This window comes from Trichomonas vaginalis, chromosome I (assembly GCF_026262505.1).
Source record: "Trichomonas vaginalis G3 chromosome I, whole genome shotgun sequence".
NCBI classification, from domain to species: Eukaryota; Parabasalia; order Trichomonadida; family Trichomonadidae; genus Trichomonas; species Trichomonas vaginalis.
This window is the reverse complement of record NC_067203.1, coordinates 18812165-18832768: the sequence shown is the minus strand read 5'-3', so window position 1 is coordinate 18832768 and position 20604 is coordinate 18812165. Positions and strand designations below refer to the sequence as shown.

General features: G+C 34.0%; 10 protein-coding genes across 10 annotated transcripts; 8 read left to right on the top strand and 2 right to left on the bottom strand.

Moving 5' to 3' along the window:
• Positions 1–401: 401 nt before the first annotated feature.
• Positions 402–698, bottom strand: TVAGG3_1010050 (uncharacterized protein; the record flags this gene model as incomplete). Its single annotated transcript, XM_001330754.1, has 1 exon — positions 402–698. One exon carries the CDS (start codon positions 696–698, stop codon positions 402–404), a length of 297 nt encoding a protein of 98 aa, XP_001330790.1.
• Positions 699–760: 62 nt separating this feature from the next.
• On the top strand, positions 761–2578 carry TVAGG3_1010040 (uncharacterized protein; the record flags this gene model as incomplete). Its single annotated transcript, XM_051254532.1, has 1 exon — positions 761–2119. The coding sequence occupies one exon, from the start codon at positions 761–763 to the stop codon at positions 2117–2119; it is 1359 nt and encodes a 452-aa protein (XP_051080106.1).
• A 3016-nt stretch (positions 2579–5594) lies between these two features.
• On the top strand, positions 5595–5762 carry TVAGG3_1010030 (uncharacterized protein; the record flags this gene model as incomplete). Its single annotated transcript, XM_001330753.1, has 1 exon — positions 5595–5762. One exon carries the CDS (start codon positions 5595–5597, stop codon positions 5760–5762), a length of 168 nt encoding a protein of 55 aa, XP_001330789.1.
• A 3360-nt stretch (positions 5763–9122) lies between these two features.
• Positions 9123–9959, bottom strand: TVAGG3_1010020 (uncharacterized protein; the record flags this gene model as incomplete). The annotated part of the gene is made up of 1 exon (XM_051254531.1): positions 9123–9959. The coding sequence occupies one exon, from the start codon at positions 9957–9959 to the stop codon at positions 9123–9125; it is 837 nt and encodes a 278-aa protein (XP_051080105.1).
• A 692-nt stretch (positions 9960–10651) lies between these two features.
• On the top strand, positions 10652–11332 carry TVAGG3_1010010 (nuclear chaperone required for maturation and nuclear export of pre-60s ribosome subunits; the record flags this gene model as incomplete). Its single annotated transcript, XM_001330752.1, has 1 exon — positions 10652–11332. One exon carries the CDS (start codon positions 10652–10654, stop codon positions 11330–11332), a length of 681 nt encoding a protein of 226 aa, XP_001330788.1.
• Positions 11333–11527: 195 nt separating this feature from the next.
• Positions 11528–14914, top strand: TVAGG3_1010000 (nuclear chaperone required for maturation and nuclear export of pre-60s ribosome subunits; the record flags this gene model as incomplete). Its single annotated transcript, XM_001330751.1, has 1 exon — positions 11528–14914. One exon carries the CDS (start codon positions 11528–11530, stop codon positions 14912–14914), a length of 3387 nt encoding a protein of 1128 aa, XP_001330787.1.
• Positions 14915–15381: 467 nt separating this feature from the next.
• TVAGG3_1009990 (nuclear chaperone required for maturation and nuclear export of pre-60s ribosome subunits) lies at positions 15382–16164 on the top strand (the record flags this gene model as incomplete). The annotated part of the gene is made up of 1 exon (XM_001330750.1): positions 15382–16164. One exon carries the CDS (start codon positions 15382–15384, stop codon positions 16162–16164), a length of 783 nt encoding a protein of 260 aa, XP_001330786.1.
• A 21-nt stretch (positions 16165–16185) lies between these two features.
• On the top strand, positions 16186–16512 carry TVAGG3_1009980 (nuclear chaperone required for maturation and nuclear export of pre-60s ribosome subunits; the record flags this gene model as incomplete). Its single annotated transcript, XM_001330749.1, has 1 exon — positions 16186–16512. One exon carries the CDS (start codon positions 16186–16188, stop codon positions 16510–16512), a length of 327 nt encoding a protein of 108 aa, XP_001330785.1.
• Positions 16513–16569: 57 nt separating this feature from the next.
• On the top strand, positions 16570–19815 carry TVAGG3_1009970 (nuclear chaperone required for maturation and nuclear export of pre-60s ribosome subunits; the record flags this gene model as incomplete). The annotated part of the gene is made up of 1 exon (XM_001330748.1): positions 16570–19815. One exon carries the CDS (start codon positions 16570–16572, stop codon positions 19813–19815), a length of 3246 nt encoding a protein of 1081 aa, XP_001330784.1.
• A 386-nt stretch (positions 19816–20201) lies between these two features.
• On the top strand, positions 20202–20501 carry TVAGG3_1009960 (uncharacterized protein; the record flags this gene model as incomplete). Its single annotated transcript, XM_001330747.1, has 1 exon — positions 20202–20501. One exon carries the CDS (start codon positions 20202–20204, stop codon positions 20499–20501), a length of 300 nt encoding a protein of 99 aa, XP_001330783.1.
• Positions 20502–20604: the final 103 nt, after the last annotated feature.

Below are 20604 nucleotides of genomic sequence, written 5' to 3'. Positions count from 1 at the left end.
AAAGCACAAGTTCGAAATTTGAATAACAATATTATACATTAGGCTATTCATTATCAATGGACTATAAACTTTACTAGATATATTACTAATATATCTTCCAGTAGTATGTGACGTGGTATTTTTAGAGTGAACCAAAAAACATTCAGTTGAGACCCAATCGCTCCGCTCCTCTGCTCTCATCATTTCTGTTTTTCATATTCACGTCTAAACAATACCACCTCTCGCATATGACCTCACCACTGAAAAATTTTTTAAAACGCAAATAATATTTTTAAACACATCATTAGTTTCATTAGGATTTTATGTGAAAATGTTAAAATTCATTAGGAGCGAAAGAGTAGGAAAAATAAATATTTAAAATAAATGGGAAAAATAAAAATTTAAATTAATGAGTGAAAGGTTTATTTATTAAGTCGACGATTAACCCAACAGCCAACGTCTTGCATTGCTTTGCGAGTAGTTGAACCATCACCTGAACCACTCCAATCATCAACCAAACCAGAGCCAATATTTACGCCAGCGTTAAGCGCTGTCCCTAATCCTGGTTTTACTTTATCAAGAGCTCCACCAAATGTATTAACTAATGGTTTAACTACTGGTTTTATTATATGATCCTTCACCCATGTCAAGCCCTTTTTAATTCCGTTTCCTATTTTAATGAAACCTTTTTTAAGTTTGTTCCAAAAGCCCCAAGCCATATTTTATGAGAAATTAAAAAAATTAATTTATATATATAATTTATATTTTTATTTTATATAAAATGAACAGTAAACAAAATAAGAGAATGAACAACACGGAACAAAGGACGGGCAATGTTGCCGCCTATTTTCAAAATATTATAAAGAATTTAATACAAACTAATGACGGCACCCGCAGCTTCTTCTTAAGAACTACAGACTGCCACGACCAAGCGGCACCATTCGATGATTCACAATATACAACAATTTCAATAACGCATTCAGACCATGACATATCACAGATTACAGACGGATTTTTAACATTCAAGATTAGACAGAAAGAATATTTTGTAGGTTTGAATACAGCATTTAAAGATAATGACCCACACCATTTGTTTAAATCATTCATTGGCTTAAAATCTTCATCTCATATAATGGACCCGTTATTTATAAAGAATCGTAATAAATCGACAGGATACACACAAAACGAGATGGTAAGAGAGGGTTTCGCATATTCAACACTTAAACCACATAATGAAAAGAAAACAAAGAAATATACACACTCCTTATATGAGAACGTGGAAAATTATAGTGAGTCGGCAGCCGGTGTGTTCGTTAATTTAGCAGATTATGCAGACGGTAAAGAACACGTTGAGGAATATGAAATAAATATACCATTTGATGATATATTAGCACTTCAAGCATTTGACATGTTCCCTAATTTCTGCATTGGTGATATTGAACTTAAATTTTACATTAAAAAGAAAGGATTTGTTTATGCTCTATTGAATCCAGAAAAGGTCAGAGATTATAAAGCAATTAGAGAAGGAGAAGATTTGAACGCTACATTTTCAACAACTACGGGCGCTGGATTTACTCACGCATTTTCACAGGTTAATAATCCAAGTTACGGTTTCACAAACGTGAGCAAAAGAACTGAAACAATTGGCGGGCAAAGTGTTGACATTTACACTCCAGAAAGCGGAGAAGTTAGGTATATCATGACTGGCTTAAGTGTTCAGTCATTGAAGTCTAACATGTATGGTTTCAAGATTAATGAAAAGGCTAAACAGTCAATTTATAATTTATTTAAACAGCCAGTTTACATTCCATCGCAAGAGTTAAATTATAATGCATTTCCATTGGCAGCAACTCAGGCAGGTATACAATCAACGTTAAACATTCCATTGGATAACGTAACGTGTTTTTCAGTGATGTTCTCCAAACATGATAACGATTATACCGTCTTTGAAAACCCAATTTATGATAATTGCCAGCTAACCGTTAACGGTCAAAACATACCAGCTCAAGTGGTTAGCACTCAGGGCGCTAGATTCTTACAGTATCAATTAATAGCAGGTGATTTATCTAATGGTTTAAGATGTACTAAAGAATTCGAGGACTCCATCACAATGAAAAAGAACGCAAGCGATGGCACATGATACAAAAACCCTCTCAGTGATGGAACCAGTTTTATGTTTAACATTCAGGTTGAAAGAAATAACGCAGGTTATACATTTGATGGTTTAGACAGTAACGGTCAAAATATCGCCATTCAATTCAGAGGGCAGCCATTATTTACAGGTGAAGGAAAGGATACCTATTATTTCGTAGATGCAAACAATAAAGAAATTCACCGAGGCGTGCTGAACCGTTGGGTGGAAATTGAATACCCACACTTCAGCATGGACCCTTCTGATGGAGATAGACCCAACATGTATATGGATGAATATTAGGACATTAGGTATAGATGAAAATATATAGGAATGAGGACCACCTTGGGTCAGCATCAGATATCGAATTTTAGAACCATCTAATTTTCATTCAATATTCTATAGGTGCAATGTATGTTTCCTATATATAAAGGTTTGATAATAGTTAGGTCTCAATATAGATCTTTGGTCCCAATTTATATTATGAATATCATCAATTTGTGTGTTTTTAACATTATATATTAGTATTGTGTTGATATAATGCTATATTATGTAGTGGTAGGTGTGTCTTGATATAAATTATGTTATTGATCGGGATATGAGTACAAATGCAAGTTATCCCGGGGTGAGGTCAGGGCTATCGCGTCCTAATTCATAGGGAAGGGTTATCATGCCTAGTATGTGTGTGCTGTGCTATCCGTTTGTCCATTGGATGGCACAGCACACACAATCACAAGACAAAACCTCGAAGCGAGGAACAGTTCTTGTAAGGATGTGGTAACTATATACCTATCCTTACAAGAACTTGTATAGTGGAGCAATGTTTCGAATTGCTCCACTTTTCCTCCCATCGAGGTTATCCCGAGGTGAAGTCATAGCAATGGGGCTCATATTGATGGTGCACCATTGCTATGACTTGCACCTTCGTATGGTACTATCCATTATGAATTTTGAAATAATTTTGCAATTGAAATAATCTTAAATTTAACAAAAAAGGCCGAGAAGGGGGTCCTTTCTCAAGGTCAGGGCCCCCTTCTAGTCTTTCTGGTGTCGGAAGGAGTGGCTTTTGCCAGTATTGCCGCTCCTTCCGGCATCATCTTTGCATTTCGCAATTGTCGCGGCAAGTGCATTCTGGCACCACAGGTGCACTTGCCGCGACATATGATTGCGAGTGTCTGCTGCTCAGCCCCGGATTCGCAGCAGACACTCGCAATGCGAACCAAAGTTCGCCAGAAAGACCGGGAAGGGGGTCCTTTCTCAAGGTCAGGGCCCCCTTCTAGTCTTTCTAGAACTGTAATTTGACTTATTTTGCCGAATCTCAGGGAAAACCGTCCGTGATTTGAACGATCTCCTGAGATTCGGCAAATTTGATTGTAAGCGAGGCTCTGGCCTTTGCTTGGGCCAGAGCCTGTATTTGTATGTCTTTCAGGGCCGAGTTCCTGCGAGACCGTCGACATGATCGACGATCATCGCAGAACTCGGCCCTGAGGATGAATTTTGCAGGCTCTGGCCTTTGCTTGGGCCAGAGCTTCGTATTTTCTACTTCCCAGGGCCGGATTCCACTCCTGCCGCCCGGGATAAGGGCGGCATTTGGGGAAACCGGCCCTGGGCATTTAAAACGAAGCCCTGGCCTTTGCTTGGGCCAGAGCCTGTATTTGCATGTCTTTCAGGGCCGAGTTCCTGCGAGACCGAGAGACGATCATCGAGAACTCGCCATGAATGCATGGCCTTTGCTTGGGCCAGAGCCTGTATTTGCATGTCTTTCAGGGCCGAGAAGAGAGGAGATCGCCAATGATGTGGACGATCTCCCTCAGACTCGGCCCTGCGGATTGTATTTACAAGCTCTGGCCTCGGAAAAGGCCAGAGCTTCGTATGGACGTTCTCTCGGGACTGGATTCCTCTCCGGCCGCCCCGAATCAGGGCGGTCTTTGAGGAAGCCGGCCCCGAGGATTGTTTGCGAAGCTCTGGCTTTTTCTGAGGCCAGAGCTTGTGATTTTCGTTCAAAGCCAAGTTCCTCTCGGATCAGGCCTAATGAGGACGACCGTCGAGGAACTTGGCTCTGAGGGGATGAATTGTTGGCTCTGGCCTCGATGAAGGCCAGAGTTTTGAATGGAATGTTTTGATGGGATGAGCCTATGAGCAGTAAGCTCGTCCCATCAAAACATTCGTTTAAAAATTGAATTAAAAATTATCGTATGCATTCAAAAATTAAAACAATTAATATGTATAATATTATTATGTAATAATAATAGAATAAAATATATATAAAATTATGTAAAATTTTCAAAAAATATTGGAAAATGGAATTTTGAAAGAAAAAATAAGAGTTTGTATATGAAAAATTGATATTAGAAAAAATCTAGATTAGTAGAGTTAGATTATTTAGAATTTAAATGAGAAATGAATTATGAAAAAGGAAGATTAGAAAGAATTGTATATTTATAATTTAATAAAATGAAGGAATCGAACTAAGGAGTTTACAATTACAATACAATAGGACAATATATTGTAATTGTAAACTCCTTTCGAGAAACGATTTTCGAATGTGACATTCGTGCCACAAAGTGAAAGCTTTTCTCGAAAGGAGTTTACAATTACAATACAATAGGACAATATATTGTAATTGCAAACTCCTTTCGAGAAACGATTTTCGAATGTGACATTCATGTCAAACAATTAAGCAAATTCTTATCTGAGTACATGTATGCAGGGTGCTATGGAAAGACCCTGCATATATGCACTCAGATCGGAAACTTTGTTCACGATGTCACATCGTGGAACAAAAGTGGACAATATTCCCGATCTGAGTACATGTATGCAGGGTGCCATGGAAAGACCCTGCATATATGCACTCAGATCGGAAACTTTGTTCACGATGTCACATTGCGGAACAAAAGTGAGAGCAAACCGAACATTTTAACCACATTATAAGTTTATGTAAGGATAAAAATATAAATTCCCTGTCCTTGCACAAACTGTTGCTCGCTACGAAGTTTTGCTTTGTGATTGCGCGTGCAGAATCATTTTAAGCACATTTCAATAGCACAGAGCACATATAATATATGAATAAAACAATTTTATAACCTCATAATATAAAAATAAATGTTTTGAGTTCGCCATAAATTATGCATTCCCATTATTTTGGATCTATATACTTATTCCTAATAATATATATTATAACTCATATAGTACCCCTCATATCTACTGTGATAATATAAAAAAACGATTTCTGTGTTAAGATATAATTTATCTCACATATCAAACTATGGATTTAACCTATAATAACACAAGAAACATATAATATATACATATGTCTATATGCGCACATGACAATTAGGCCTATATTAGATAATTTTTCGTTCACAATAATCTTATATATCTGACCAAAAACTCAGATTTGCCTGAGAGTTACTGAGGATAATCTCATATGTACCCTCTATCTTCCTGCTTAACCCTAGGCTCTAAGTCTTTCATTTTTATATGTATGCTGAACCTCGGGTATTCAATTTTTCCCAACGGTTCAGCACGATACGAAATTCACCCACCACCTCCACAACTTTGGGTATGTCGTGACACATACTTTATAGCTTCAGTTGATGACGGCTTAAGATATGTATCATCAGGCTCTCCACCAGGTTCTCAGGATAATTAATTTAAATTAATTTGAATTTTATTTTTAAATAAATGAAAACATATTACTGGACAGATAGTGAGAAAAATAATTGAGGCGGTGCCATGTGAGGTGAAATTTATCATACACCGATTGGACCTTTTGCTTTCCCGAAAACATAGAATTTATATTGGGGGCCAAATATATGTGCATATATCTATACTAATCAAGCCATATTTACTCATATAGTATTGAGGAATAATGTGTTTTATATAAGATATGAATTTCAAAAATTTTGTTTTATTTCATTTTGAATACAATGAGGTATCTATATATATACTCTATATTGTGTTTGTAAACTCATTTTGATCATATATCCATTTTTTAATCTGCATCTTATTTGAGATTTCAAATTTTTATCGACAATCATATATGATCACATCGGCATTTGGAGATACTTATCTTGTATCTCCAAATATCGATGTAATCATTGTATTTAATTGTATATTGACCAAGAGATTCCGATGCAGAATATTCAAAGTAGATAGTTTTTCCATTCTGCACATATATATGCAGGGTCTATCACTGGCACCCTGCACCTATATGTGCAGAATGGGAAAAGCTTGCACTTTTACCTTTCGATGCGAATGTGTCAAACACTTTTCCCATTCTGCACATATATATGCAGGGTCTATCACTGGCACCCTGCACCTATATGTGCAGAATGGGAAAAGCTTGCACTTTTACCTTTCGATGCGAATGTGTCAAACACTTTTCCCATTCTGCACATATATATGCAGGGTCTATCACTGGCACCCTGCACCTATATGTGCAGAATGGGAAAAGCTTGCACTTTTACCTTTCGATGCGAATGTGTCAAACACTTTTCCCATTCTGCACATATATATGCAGGGTCTATCACTGGCACCCTGCACCTATATGTGCAGAATGGGAAAAGCTTGCACTTTTACCTTTCGATGCGAATGTGTCAAACACTTTTCCCATTCTGCACATATATATGCAGGGTCTATCACTGGCACCCTGCAACTATATGTGCAGAATGGGAAAAGCTTGCACTTTTACCTTTCGATGCGAATGTGTCAAACACTTTTCCCATTCTGCACATATATATGCAGGGTCTATCACTGGCACCCTGCACCTATATGTGCAGAATGGGAAAAGCTTGCACTTTTACCTTTCGATGCGAATGTGTCAAACACTTTTCCCATTCTGCACATATATATGCAGGGTCTATCACTGGCACCCTGCAACTATATGTGCAGAATGGGAAAAGCTTGCACTTTTGTTCTTCGATGCGAATGTGTCGGACATAATTCCTGATTTTCTCATATATTTGCAGGGTCTATAACTAGAACCCTGCACCTATATGAGCAAATCAGGAATTGCTTGCACTTTTTCACTTGAATGTGATTCATTGAATTTCAATTCGAGAAAGGAGTTTACAAATGCAGGGTATTGTTCCTTTACCCTGCATTTGTAAACTCCTTTCTCGAATAGCTTGCACTTTTTTCAAAGAATGTTAAACATCGAATTTCAATTCGAGAAAGGAGTTTACAAATGCAGGGTAAAGGGACAATACCCTGCATTTGTTAACTCCTTTCTTGTAAAACCTTCCTCCAAAAAAATATAAAGATCACATTCTTCTTAAAACTCTCAAAATCTCATTATTTCAATCTTATAATCATAAATAAACATACTCTTTCTATCTAATATTTCTCTATTCCTTAATTTTCTTATGAAATTTGTTATTTTTTATTTAATTTTTAAAATTTTCAATTTTTTTGGATAATTTTTTCAATTTTATGATAATTTATTCTATTCTCATTATATAATAATATTGTTCATTTTTATTTTTTTAATTTTTCAATGCATACGATAATTTTTAATTCAATTTTTAAACGAATGTTTTGATGGGATGAGCTTACTGAGCATAGGCTCATCCCATCAAAACATTCCCTTAAAAACTCTGGCCTTCATCGAGGCCAGAGTTTACAATTCATCAGCTCAGAGCCAAGTTCCTCGACGGTCGTCCTCATTAGGCCCGATCCGAGAGGAACTTGGCTCTTCATTAAAATCACAAGCTCTGGCCATTGCTAAGGCCAGAGCTTCGCAAACCATCCTCGGGGCCGGTTTCCTCAAAGACCGCCCTGATTCGGGGCGGCCGGAGAGGAAACCAGCCCCGAGAGAGTTCCCATACGAAGCTCTGGCCCAAGCAAAGGCCAGAGCCTGCAAATACAATCCTCAGGGCCGAGTTTTGCGATGATCGTCGATCATGTCGACGGTCTCGCAAGAACTCGGCCCTGAAAGACATACAAATACAGGCTCTGGCCCTAGCAAAGGCCAGGGCTTCGCTTACTGTCCTCAGGGCCGGCTTTCTCAAATGCCGTCCTGATCTAGGGCGGCAGGAGAGGAATCCGGCCCTGGGAACATCCAAATACGAAGCTCTGGCCCAAGCAAAGGCCAGAGCCTGCAAAATACTCAATGTTCAACAATTACAAATCTCATGTCACCCAGAAAGCTATGAAGGAAGCCCTTTCTCTAGGTTAGGACTTCCTTCATAGCTTTCTGGTACTGAGTGGAGTGGTTTTGGCTTCCATTGCCGCTCACTCCAGTAAGATCACGAGATTGTACAAAAGCCACGGCAAGTGCATTCCAACACCATAAATACACTTGCCGTGGAATACGGTTGCGAGTGCCTGCTGCTTCAACCGAGATTTGCAGCAGACACTCGCAATGATAACTAAAATTCATCATAAAGCTGGGAAATGGGCCTTTTCTCAAGGTCAAAGCCCATTTCTCAGCTTTATGATATTGAAACGAACATTTTGAGAGGTTATTACTGTTTTTCCCGGAATCATCTTGAGATTCCGGGAAAGTCATAGCAAGTGTAATCTATTAGCATAGATACACTTGCTATGACACATATATGCCAGCATCTGCTGCTTACCCCCAAATAAGTAGCAGATGCTCGGCATCACATCTTGAGATCCTTATTATCTGCGTATTTTTCATTTTAATATATATAAATGTGTGTGTCTAACACAAGTCTATATGCGCCATGTAAAATATACACTAATACACACATATTGATCATAATTAATAAGATATCAAACTATAAAAACTGAGATATTACTATAAACTATATGTATTATTATTATATAGGTACCATACTATAAGGTCATATGAATATTATTGAAATTAGACACACTTTATATAATTTTATAATGTGAATAACTTGGGTCATAATTTTTTTTACGTAATTCCTACACGAAATGATCGGCATTACCCTAGTCTATCTGCGTGCAAAATACCAAGGAACAAATCAAATACTCACCATATCTTTTTTTAAAAAGGTCCAATCGGTGTATGGTGATTTTCACCTCACATGGCACAACCCCAATATATGACGTCGAAAAATTCTAAATATAATTTAGTGCCATCATCTGAAATGTTACCGCTTAAATCTTCTATTTTATAAATGAACTGACAGTCGAGCATTTGTTCGAATCTTTGACAGAAGCTTTCTTTATCAATTGGCTGGCTTCTCTCCTGACCATTTACAATATAATGAACTAAAATTTTTCTTTCAATCGGTTGAGTCATTATGTGCTTTTCATAAATTTCTTTTAATTTCTGACCCACTACTCTCAATTCATCTTTTCCATAAATTCTCAAATCTAACTTTTCACTAAATGGGTTTTCATTTAATCTGTTAAATGTTCCCTCAATTCTTTCTTTAACATCTTCATTGTAACTCTTCACATCTTCATAAATTCTCAAAGCTTCTGCGTTTAATTCTCGCTCATACTCTTCATTCATCTCTAAATTTCCTTCATTAATTTCTTTCATGTATTCCTCCACTTCTTTTTCATTCTTAATCTCCTCATCTATTTCATTTCTTACTTCCTCCGCTTTCTTTTCATCTTGTTCATAATATTCATCTTCTCCCCTTCTTTCTTCATACACATTATCATCAATTTCTTCACTTTCTTTCACTTTTTCATTTTCCTCATTCTCGTCAGATGTAGGATATAAGAAATTAATAACATTTTCTTTATTCATTTCACCCTCATAATCTAAATCATTTAATAACTCTGCGAATTTTTGACAATTTCTTAAATAATACCTGCTAACTTCATAACCTGCCTCTTCTAATATTTCGTTTATTTCCTCGCTTGTAAATCCTAATTTCTTCACGTCGTTTGTCTTGACACTCATTTTATATAAAATAAAAAAATAAAAATAAAATAAATTTAAATTTAAATTTTAACTCTAATTTTCCAAACTCTATTTTTCGTCTAAATTTTCTATCATTTGCTTTACATTCATTATAAATTTATTTAATTCATTTATGAAATCACTATCTTTCATTCATGACTTTAATAAATTTTCATTAAATTTTTCATTAATTCATAAAATATTTATTATCATTTTCTTTAAAATTTTCATTTTATCACTAATGAATTTTTCATCACAGTCTATCTTCACTGACCGACTGACTGACTTAATAAATAAACTTCATTTTATCATTAATTATAAATTTTTATTTTTACCGCTTATCCCACTCACTCACGCTATGTGGGCTTTCGCAACCATTAATTTTTCACATTTTCACATAAAAACCTAATGAAACTAATGATGAGTTTAAAAATATTATTTGTGTTTTAAAAAAATATTTCATTGATGATGTCATATGCGGGAGGTGGTATTTTTGGACGTGAATATGAAAAGCAGAAATGATGAGAGCAGAGGAGCGGAGCGATTGGGTCTCAACTGAATGTTTTTTGGTTCACTCTAAAAATACCACGTCACATACTACTCTTCCAATAACATTCATATCTTTACAAAAAATGAAGATATAATTATTACTCAAAATCACATCACCTCATTTAGTCAAAAAATATATAAATATGAATAATCAGCCTATTCTCCTTCAGAGGAAAATGGCTGAAATTAAGAAATTTATAGACATAGGCATTCCGGTCCTACTTGTCGGACCTACAGGTTGCGGTAAAACAACGATTGCCGAAAATATTTTAGGAGAGGTTCATTTGAAATTTAATTTCAGTTCAGAAACCACGATTGATCAACTTATGGGAAATATTACTCTTAAGAATGATTCTACAAATACTGAATTTCATTATGGAATGTATTCAACAGCTTTCAAGGAAGGCTCTCCTCTCATACTTGATGAATTCAATCTTGCTCATGAAGATGTATTGCAATGTATTGAATCTTCATTAGATACAGGCGAATTATACGTTGATGACCCAGAATTAAATAATAGCCCGATAAAAATGCATCCTGATTTTAAGCTTATTGCTACTCAAAACGATTTTGATAATACATTTGCTCGAATGCGTAGTAAACTTACAACAAAACTTACTTCACATTTCCAAGTTATACAATTTGAAGATTTGAGTGATGATGAGCTTACTTCAATATGTCCAAACTTTAACAAGGACATCCCAATTGATATGATCAATAATGCTATTCAATTTCATTATAAATGCCAGACTATTGATAATAATGACTATTACATTACGCTTAGAAACCTTAAAACTGCGCTTTTATCTGCAAATGGAACTTAAAATTTATATCAATCTTTATTATATTATTATGAATCACTTTGTGGACTCGGAAATGAAAAAATTGTTGCTGAAAAGCTTTCAGAGTATAAGATAGTAAAAGCTAAAGAACCAAAACTTAATTTAAACGATCTTATCCAGCAAAAGCAAATTCAAAATGTTTGGAATAATCAAGTTTTAACGAAGACATTGACAAAAATGCACTTCTTTATGGAGAATTATCAGCCAATTCTCATTGTTGGCCCAGAAGGATCAGGAAAGACTCAAATTGCAAAATGGGCGTCTCAATTGTTTTCTAAAAGTGGTTATCTCTTCATGGTATGTCACCCAGAGATGACTACATCAGATTTAATTGGAAGCTACACGCCATCTTCCGATATTAACCGAGTCCCAGATTGGATTGAGGGTTCAATAGTCGAAGCAGCCAGAAAAGGCAAGGTTCTTATCATAGATCAACTCGAAGGTGTGGCTCCTCAAGTCATTGAGAGAATCAACCCAATTCTCGATGCTTATTCAAATATCTTATTAAATAAGAAGACAAATTCTGGAAAACCAACATCCTTTTTTATATCAGAACTCTACTCTGATGATAATAGTGTAGATATAAATGAGAATTTCGCCGTCATTGCCACCATTTCGAAGAACCAATTAAAGAATTTATCTCCTGCACTGAAGAATCGTTTCACAATCATTGAAATTGAGTCCCAAATTGATGAATCGAAAGTTCAGGAACAAATTCCTCAGCTTATTGACTCATTATTAGGTTCAAAACAGGAAAATAAGATTTCAATTTCACAAGAAATCATCAATGAGATCATAAAGCATGGTGAAATGCATAATTTATCCATAATATCTAAGATTGTCAATGGATTACGTATGATTTGCACCAAATATCCCCAAATCACTGATCAAAAATTAATTTTTGATGCTTTGAAAGAGATATACATCGACCATACAACTCCACAATTAAATGAAGAGCTCAAGCAAATCCTTCTTAGCACTATAACAGGCGAAACAAAAGGTTTCTACTATAAGAATTCTCCTGAACTAGAAAACATCGTATCATTGATTATTTTGATGCAAAACATTGGCCAACCAATCATCCTTCAGAGTGGAACAGGCTTTGGAAAGACATCAGCAGCTGTTGCACTTGCTCAAGGATTAAATTTCAACACATATAAAGTCTCTTTCAATGCAGAAACAAAATTGACAGATTTAATCGGAAATATCACAATTACTCGCGGTGCAAGTGATAATTCCAAGGGCCAATTACTTAAAGCAATCAAAGAAGGAGGTTTCTTCATTGCTGATGAAGCAAATCTTGCTGAAAATTCCGTTCTTCAGTCACTTGTCATTGCTTTAGAACAAAAACCAGGAGAAGAAATAGAAATTCCTTCTGTTGGAACAACAAAAGTCCATGAAAACTACTTCTTCATCGCTTGCCAGAATGACAACACAATGATTGGTCGAAAACCATTACCACAGGTACTTCTTAAGCGTGCTGTTTGTTTTGATTATCCATTCCCTGTCAATTCTATCATCAATGTCATCAAAGAAATCACTGCAGAAAACGAATTGGAAAAAATCATTTCGGCAGACCTTACTCAGTTCAACGAGAATTTGAAAGACTTTGTCATCAAAATGTATGATGAATCCCAGCAAAATGACAAGATCCGTTCATGGTCATTCAGAGAAGTCAGAAGATTTTGTTTAAGAATTAAATACTCAGATAAAATTGAAATTCGTAACGAACAGAACGAATGGAAGATTTTATCTCCTGAACAATTAGTAACTTATCATGCATTGTTTATGGCATATATGATGTGCTCTGATCCACAAAATTCAACGCAAACAATCGCCACCATTGTTGGAAGTTCATTTGGCTATCCAAACACAGAAGATTTAGTTAGAGTTTTATCAACACCTGCATTTCCAGAAATTAATTATATTGTTAAAGATATACTCAAAATCAAATCTATTGTTAATTACCAAAGCTCCAAGAAAGTTTCCAAATCAATTTCATCCTTTTGGGATGCTGCTTTTTTGGCATCATTAATTCCTCAAAATGAACCAATACTTATTGTTGGAGAATCATCATTCAAGACATTTTTGGCCAATTCTATTGTTATCGATCCAAGCCAAGTAACATTAGGAAGTGAAACAACAACAGCTTCTTTAATTGGCCAAGTTTCATATGTAAGACAGAATACATATGACAGAATAATGCTTGATTTACTTCACACAATAATGATTTCAGATCATTCTCTTTACGTTAAATTCAAGAATTTCAAGAAGAATTTCGTAAGAGATGCAGCACATTTAGAAGAATTACAAGAGTTCATAAAACAGCTTGACGTTCCTTTCCTCAAGAAATCGATAGAACACATCATGCAGCAATTCATTGCCATTGAACCATCTCAAGTTGATTCAGTCATGAATAATTATACAACAGTCTTCAAACCAGGATTAATTACTCATTATCTTTATAGACAATCTCCTATAATCATTAAGAACTTTGCCAAACCACCAACATCTGTCATTGAAAGATTCAATGAATTACTTTCAATCGAGCCAGAATTAACATTAACTGAAGATTACACAAATACAATTACTCCACAAAATGATAAGCTTATTAAGATAAGTAGTGATATGAAAACAAAGTTTAGAATAATTGCTTTGTTCTCTTTAGAAGACATCAACAAGATTTCTAAGGCAATAAAATCAAGATTCAACATCATTAATGTCAAGAAATACACTAACAAAGAAGTACAAGAAATCACAGGATTCTCTGATAGTTATATTGAGAAATTTGATTTCCACAAATTGATTCTAATGAAATCAATCATTGAAAAAATCAAAACAATCCACAGTAGGGATCGCAACGCTTCAGAAGAAATTCCAAGAGAGATATTGGAAGAACAAGCAGCAAGAATTGTAGGTAAAGAAGATCCTGAACGTCAAAACAACATAACACCTTTGAAACTAGAAAATGGTATCTTGAAATCCGATAATGATTATATCCTTTCATTTTCTTCATCTGATCCGATGGAAAAAAACATTGTTTTCACTAAAACAACTCAAACAATGTGTGACAGAATCTTCTCTGCTTTGTCGCTCGATATTCCAATCATTATTCGTGGACCATCAGGAACTGGTAAGTCATTAGTTGCTGATTATGTTGCAAATTTGATGCAGGATTTCGCTAATGATAAAAACGTTGTCAGAATCCAATTATCTGGATCAACAACAGTCGAAGATTTGTTTGGAAGATATTCAATTAAAAATGATAATGAAAGCAATACTTTCGATTACATTCCGACAAAACTTTTCAATGCTGTCAGTGAAAAATCACAAGTTAAATCATTAATCATCATTGAAGAATTGAATCTCGCATCACCAAGCCTAGTTGATGCTTTAACATGTTTATTTGACAATAATCCAGAATCAATGATTATGAAGACAAATGGTGAAACAGAGAAGAAAGGAAGATTTTCCATTATTGGTATTGCTTCAGGAAAAGTTCCACAATCACTTAAGAAATCATCATCTACTTCAAGCGAGATCAATACGATCAAAATGAAATGAAAGAAATATGCAAAAAAATATTAACGAACTGCCAAAATGTTGATGACATTGTTGATAACTTCGAATTAAATAACACAAGAAATTGTGAATTGTATTCCAAATTAGATAAATATTTACCCACTAAACAATTCAATTATTTATTAAGAGAAATCACTTCAGTTGAACGAAAGATCAGCCAAAGAGTCAATCATCCATGGGAGAAAATTGAAATTTCTTATGAATCTCCGATTTTGAAAATTGATGAAAAGAAAATTAGAGCTGATAACGATTCATCAATCAACCAAAAACTCCTTGGTTTGACATCGAGTGAACAAAAACTATTTGTAACTTTATATGCAATTCGACAAACTAATTTCCCATTAATCGTAACAGGACCAACAGCATCTGGCAAGACATATACAGTTAAATTATTTGCAGAAGCAATCAATAAGAAGTTAACCGTTATTCCGCTCACTGCTGACACATCTATGTCAGTAATAACAGGTTCATATAAGCCATCTAAAAATGTCAGCCAAGCAAACCTCCATAAATTAATAGAAAAGCTTAAAGAAGATGAGTCATTTAAATCTATTTACCAGCCATTAATGGAAAATAACCAAATGGAAATCAATGATCTAAAAGGTATCGAAGAAGGTATCAAGAAGATTGTTGAAAATTCAAATGATGAATCCACAATTAAAATCGGAAAAGAAGCAATGCTTATTGTTTCATCTGCAAGTCATTTGATCAACAATTTAGAATATGCAGAATCCAGGTTAATAACAGCAATGAAGAATGGTGATTGGGTTTTGTTTGATAACGTTGAATCATGTCCTTCAAACATTTTGGAAAGAATTATCACTTTGCTTGATTTCGAGCCATCCTTGAATTTGTATGAAGTCGATGAAGGCATTACTTATTCATCTAATTCATCTAAATCAAAAACTAGGATCAGTGATGAGTTTAGAGTGATATTCACATATAACAATGTTGGAGCACATAGAAAGACTCGTCTTCCACAAACAATTCTTTCTAGATGTGCAATTCTTAAGATGGAACCAATTGATAATGACATCCAAACAATCGCAACAATTTCACTGTTACAATTACCAGATAAGAAATATAAATTAAATAACGGTACTGAAACAGACCGAATAACAGTTGCTGCTAAAATCGGCCGTTGTCATTTCGAAATGCGAGAGAAACATAATGAATTGACAGGTAGATCTTTATCTAGGATATTCATTTCTATAAATAATTGTAAAGAATAACCAATTGAATACTCTCAAATCATGAGTGCATTGATCCCAGCATACAATAAAAAGATCAGCGAAATCGACAGTAGTCAATATAATCAAGACACTATCGATGCTTTCGATAAAGAAGTAGATTCAGATCTTATTGAAAAATTGACAAAAATAAATGAAAATGTGGCCATTGATATTGATATGGATAAATTGGATGCTTTAATTGAAGAAGCTATCACAAATGACAAACCTATTATCGGTCTTTATTCAATACTTGAACATACTAAAATTCAATCAATCAACAAAGATACTGTTGCTTCAATGAAAGATATGTTAGAAATGGAATTTGAGAATGTTAAAAAACCAAACTGATACATTGATAAGCTTTACTTGCAAAGGATGATTAATTTATTGGAAAAAATCACAGATATGGATGAGGGTATCAAAGCAATAGATACGGGAACTTTGCTTTCAAGTCAATCTTCTAATAGCATATTGGAAGGCGTTCGGAATGAAATTCTATTCTTTTCTAAAACATATCCGACATATGGAAAGGTTTTACCAGAGCATTTCGCTAAAGAAAAAATTGATCCAAAATTAGTTACTGATGAAAACAAGAATGATATTTTCCGCTATCCAAATTTGTATTTCAATGTTGATGGAATTGATTCAATTTCTGATTGCTTTAATGAACTATATAAGCCTCTTTTTGAAGAAGGCAACGTATCATTTTCATCACATGAATATGATTTGCTTTCAAAGTTTTATGATTTGATTTCAAAATTCTTGTCATTTGGATTTTTGCCATTGCAGACAATTGCTGTCGATAAAGCTGCTAATGCTATATCATTAACTGACTTATCAAATATCATTGAAATAATGAAAATACTTGATCAAGAAGTCCAGAAATCTTCATTTTCATTTTCAAATTTGCTTAAAAAGTTCCAGAATGCATTCAATGAAAGAAATATCAATACAGAAGATGAAAGGAATTGGTACAATCACAACGATCCAGAATTATCAGATTTGTTTGAATTGACTCGAAAGTTGGCATGGGTTCCGATAATTAATAATCAAGAAGAAATAATCAATCAAGTCAAGTTAAACAAGCCGTGTTCATATGATAAACTTCAGTCATATGTTACAAATATCCATCCCGATAATGAAGACATTAAATGGTTTGAAATTTTAATGGATTTCTCATCTGATATGAACAATTACGAAAATCTTTCCACCAAAGATCGTTGCATTTCAAGTTTTTTAGAGTTGTATAAACGCGAATATGATGTTGGAAAATTCTTAAAGACATACGAAAATTCTTCAATCAAATTAAGTGAAGAAGATTCCAATAAAATTCTTCTTGAAATTTATGACAAATACTTAAACCAAATGTATTCAGCTGATAAACAATTGATCGATGTTAAAAAACTAATTTCCAAGCTCAATTCTTACACTAACAAGATAAAGACGATTAATAATGCATGGAATAATTACATTGTCAAGAACAATAGTAAGTATGACATAAACTTACCAATAAGAATTCCAGAGTATCCTAAAGCAATTATTCTTGATTTCTGTTCCAAGAAATTCAACAAAATCTTCAAAGATATGAAAGAACTGGCAGATCAATTTTCCGACAATTCACTTTACAAGAATTTGACTCAAACAGTAAACACAAAATATTTAGATGCTATTGATTGCATTCAAAGTGAATACATTGGAGAAGAATATGTTGATAAGTTCCCAGCGCAAGGTTTGTTCTTAATCAAAAACCCAGATTTCTTAAATCTCATTGATAAATCAAAGAAGAATTTAACATTTGGTTTGTTCATGCTTAGAATTGTATCTTCTTTCAATCAAATCACTTTCGAATCGGACAAACTCACAACTGAAATGAAAGCAGTCATCAATAAAAAGTTACAGAGTTTGTTGTATGAAGAAGAAAATAAGAAATCAATCATTGTTTCATTATCATTGTCAGATCCGCCATATTGTTTCAAGAAATTCTTCACTTGCTTGTTGCATGACTCGATTGTCCAAGCAGCAACATATTCGAACGATTCTGAATATGTAATCAAAATCAATAAATTCTTCAAACAATATTTGGATAATTGTTTGAAACTATGCAAGCCTTTGACAGAAGAAAAATGGAATGCATTTATTCAGAATCAATCATCTCTCCTTTTGAATCCAGTTGGATTTTTCATGAATTACGCTAATTCAGAGATTGAAAAATTGAAAGAAACAATAAAACAAAAAGAATTTAAGATTCAAAGCTTACTGTCTGATCTTGAAAATGCAGTTATGTATAAAGATCCAATCACATTTTTGAGAACTCACTATCCTGCTATCAACTACTATGAGATCTATTCAAGCTGCATTTGGTCAATTTTAGACAAAATTACAGAGTTCGATTGGTATGAAGATCCAACAGAAATTACAGAACTTTCTGATGCCTCTAAGTTATACGAGTTCTTGAAAGGATTAGATGATAAAGATCCCGCAGAATATGAAACCGAAATTGCATTGATCTATATCAATAATCAGACAAGTGGCAATATCTCGTTCACGAACAAGGACGATCCAGAAATTCAAGTTAACTTCATTTTCAAAGAAAATTGTCAGACATTTATTTATGTTCCAGAAGTGTTCATTGACGAAATTGAAATTTCAAGTCCATTTGAATTACTCAAAGTAAAGGTTTCTAAAAATACCGAACTATTGCAAGAAAAAGTCAGTGTTGACGATATTAATTCAAAATGGAAACAATTGAATAAAGAATTAGCAAATAATCCCAATGAATTAGATAAATATCTTGGCCCAGAATCAGAAGTAATCTTTGAATATAATAATGAGAAATACACAGTTGATGATTTAAGAGAATCATTTGCATATATCCAACCATATGTCTGCTATTTAGATGAATTTAAGAAGTATCTGCTTCCAAAATTCAGCGCAAATCCAAATGAAACACCAAATAATGCACTTAAAATAGTAAATGATCTGGAAGGAATTATTAAAGATCATGATAACTATGTAAATGAACATCAATCAATTATTTCCCAAATTGAAACAGTTGAAAATCCGAATAATGATCTTCTAAATGAACAAATATGTAAACCAAATCTCGAAATGATTGATACAAGTTCAATTTCAGTCGATTTCACAAACGCAAATGAATCTGTTTTCAGCATTGCAGCAATCAATGTTCAAGGAGAAACTGTCATTCCTTCATTTAGTGCTCTTAAAGCTGATGTTCCTGGTATATTAAGATGCATTCAAACAACTCCAATTCGTATTCCAATCTACATTTTAGGAGATGTATCAAAAGTCAAAATCGAATTTACTCCAAAATCAGAAAATACTCCAATTCCAACTTATGAAGTTAAAGAGTCTCAGATTGATTTATTGTTCCCAATTAATGGCATAATAAATGACATCTCTTTCACAGGAACAATGAATATTAACTCAACAATTGTTACTTACCAAGTTGATGCACATTTCATTGATTCCGCCATTTTAATAGATTCTCCTGGAAACTCTTTTATTACTCAAAATGGATTTAAATTTGAAAAAAATCTTATCGCAGAAGATAATATCTTATTCATACCAACAATTCCTGGTGTTGACGATCCAAAGCAAAAGATACTGATCCAAATCAAGTTTCAAGAATAAAAACTAGTCCATTCATTCCTTTAGATGACAATACAATCGAATTACGGAAACTATCTGCAAATGAAACTAAAATTTATGGAGCGGCTTTCAATTTGTATCATTCAGCAGCCAATGATTCATATATCAGAATTAATACTCCTGATTCAATACAAAATAAGAATGTTTTGTTCAATGTTTTGTCTCCTTACACAGATTTCTCAGATCGAATCAAAGAAATTCAAATCAGTACAAAACCTTTGAAGTATAAATTCCTTGTTAGTTTCTTATTGAGATCCAATGATAATCCTAATGTCTATATTTCATCGACAGACGATGTAAGTATTAATAATCTAAAGATAATTACTCAATTTGATGTTCCGGAATCTAGTGTCGAAATTGAATTCGAAATGAATTCAATTGCAGCTGATATTAATGAAAAATCAAATATTGAAATCAGAATTACTGGAAAGCAATTCAAATGGAGAAACACGTTTGTTTTGAAAGTCAATGAAACATTGGAATCAAACAACTTCGATAATGAAATTCTTGACAAACAAAATAGAGAAAACTTCCAGAAATTACTCGAAACTGATGGAAAATATCTTCCATCATTAAATACAACAATGGTCAAAGAATACAAATTAAATGATGCTAAGGAACTATCAACTGTATTAATGGTTGTCAATGAACAAGAAAAAAAAATTTGATAGAAGAAATTTCGAATAATGCAAATACTCCAAAGCCAAAATTGGAATTGACAAAGCAACCATACAATGGAGATTTCGATGATCCAATTGACTTCGAAACTGC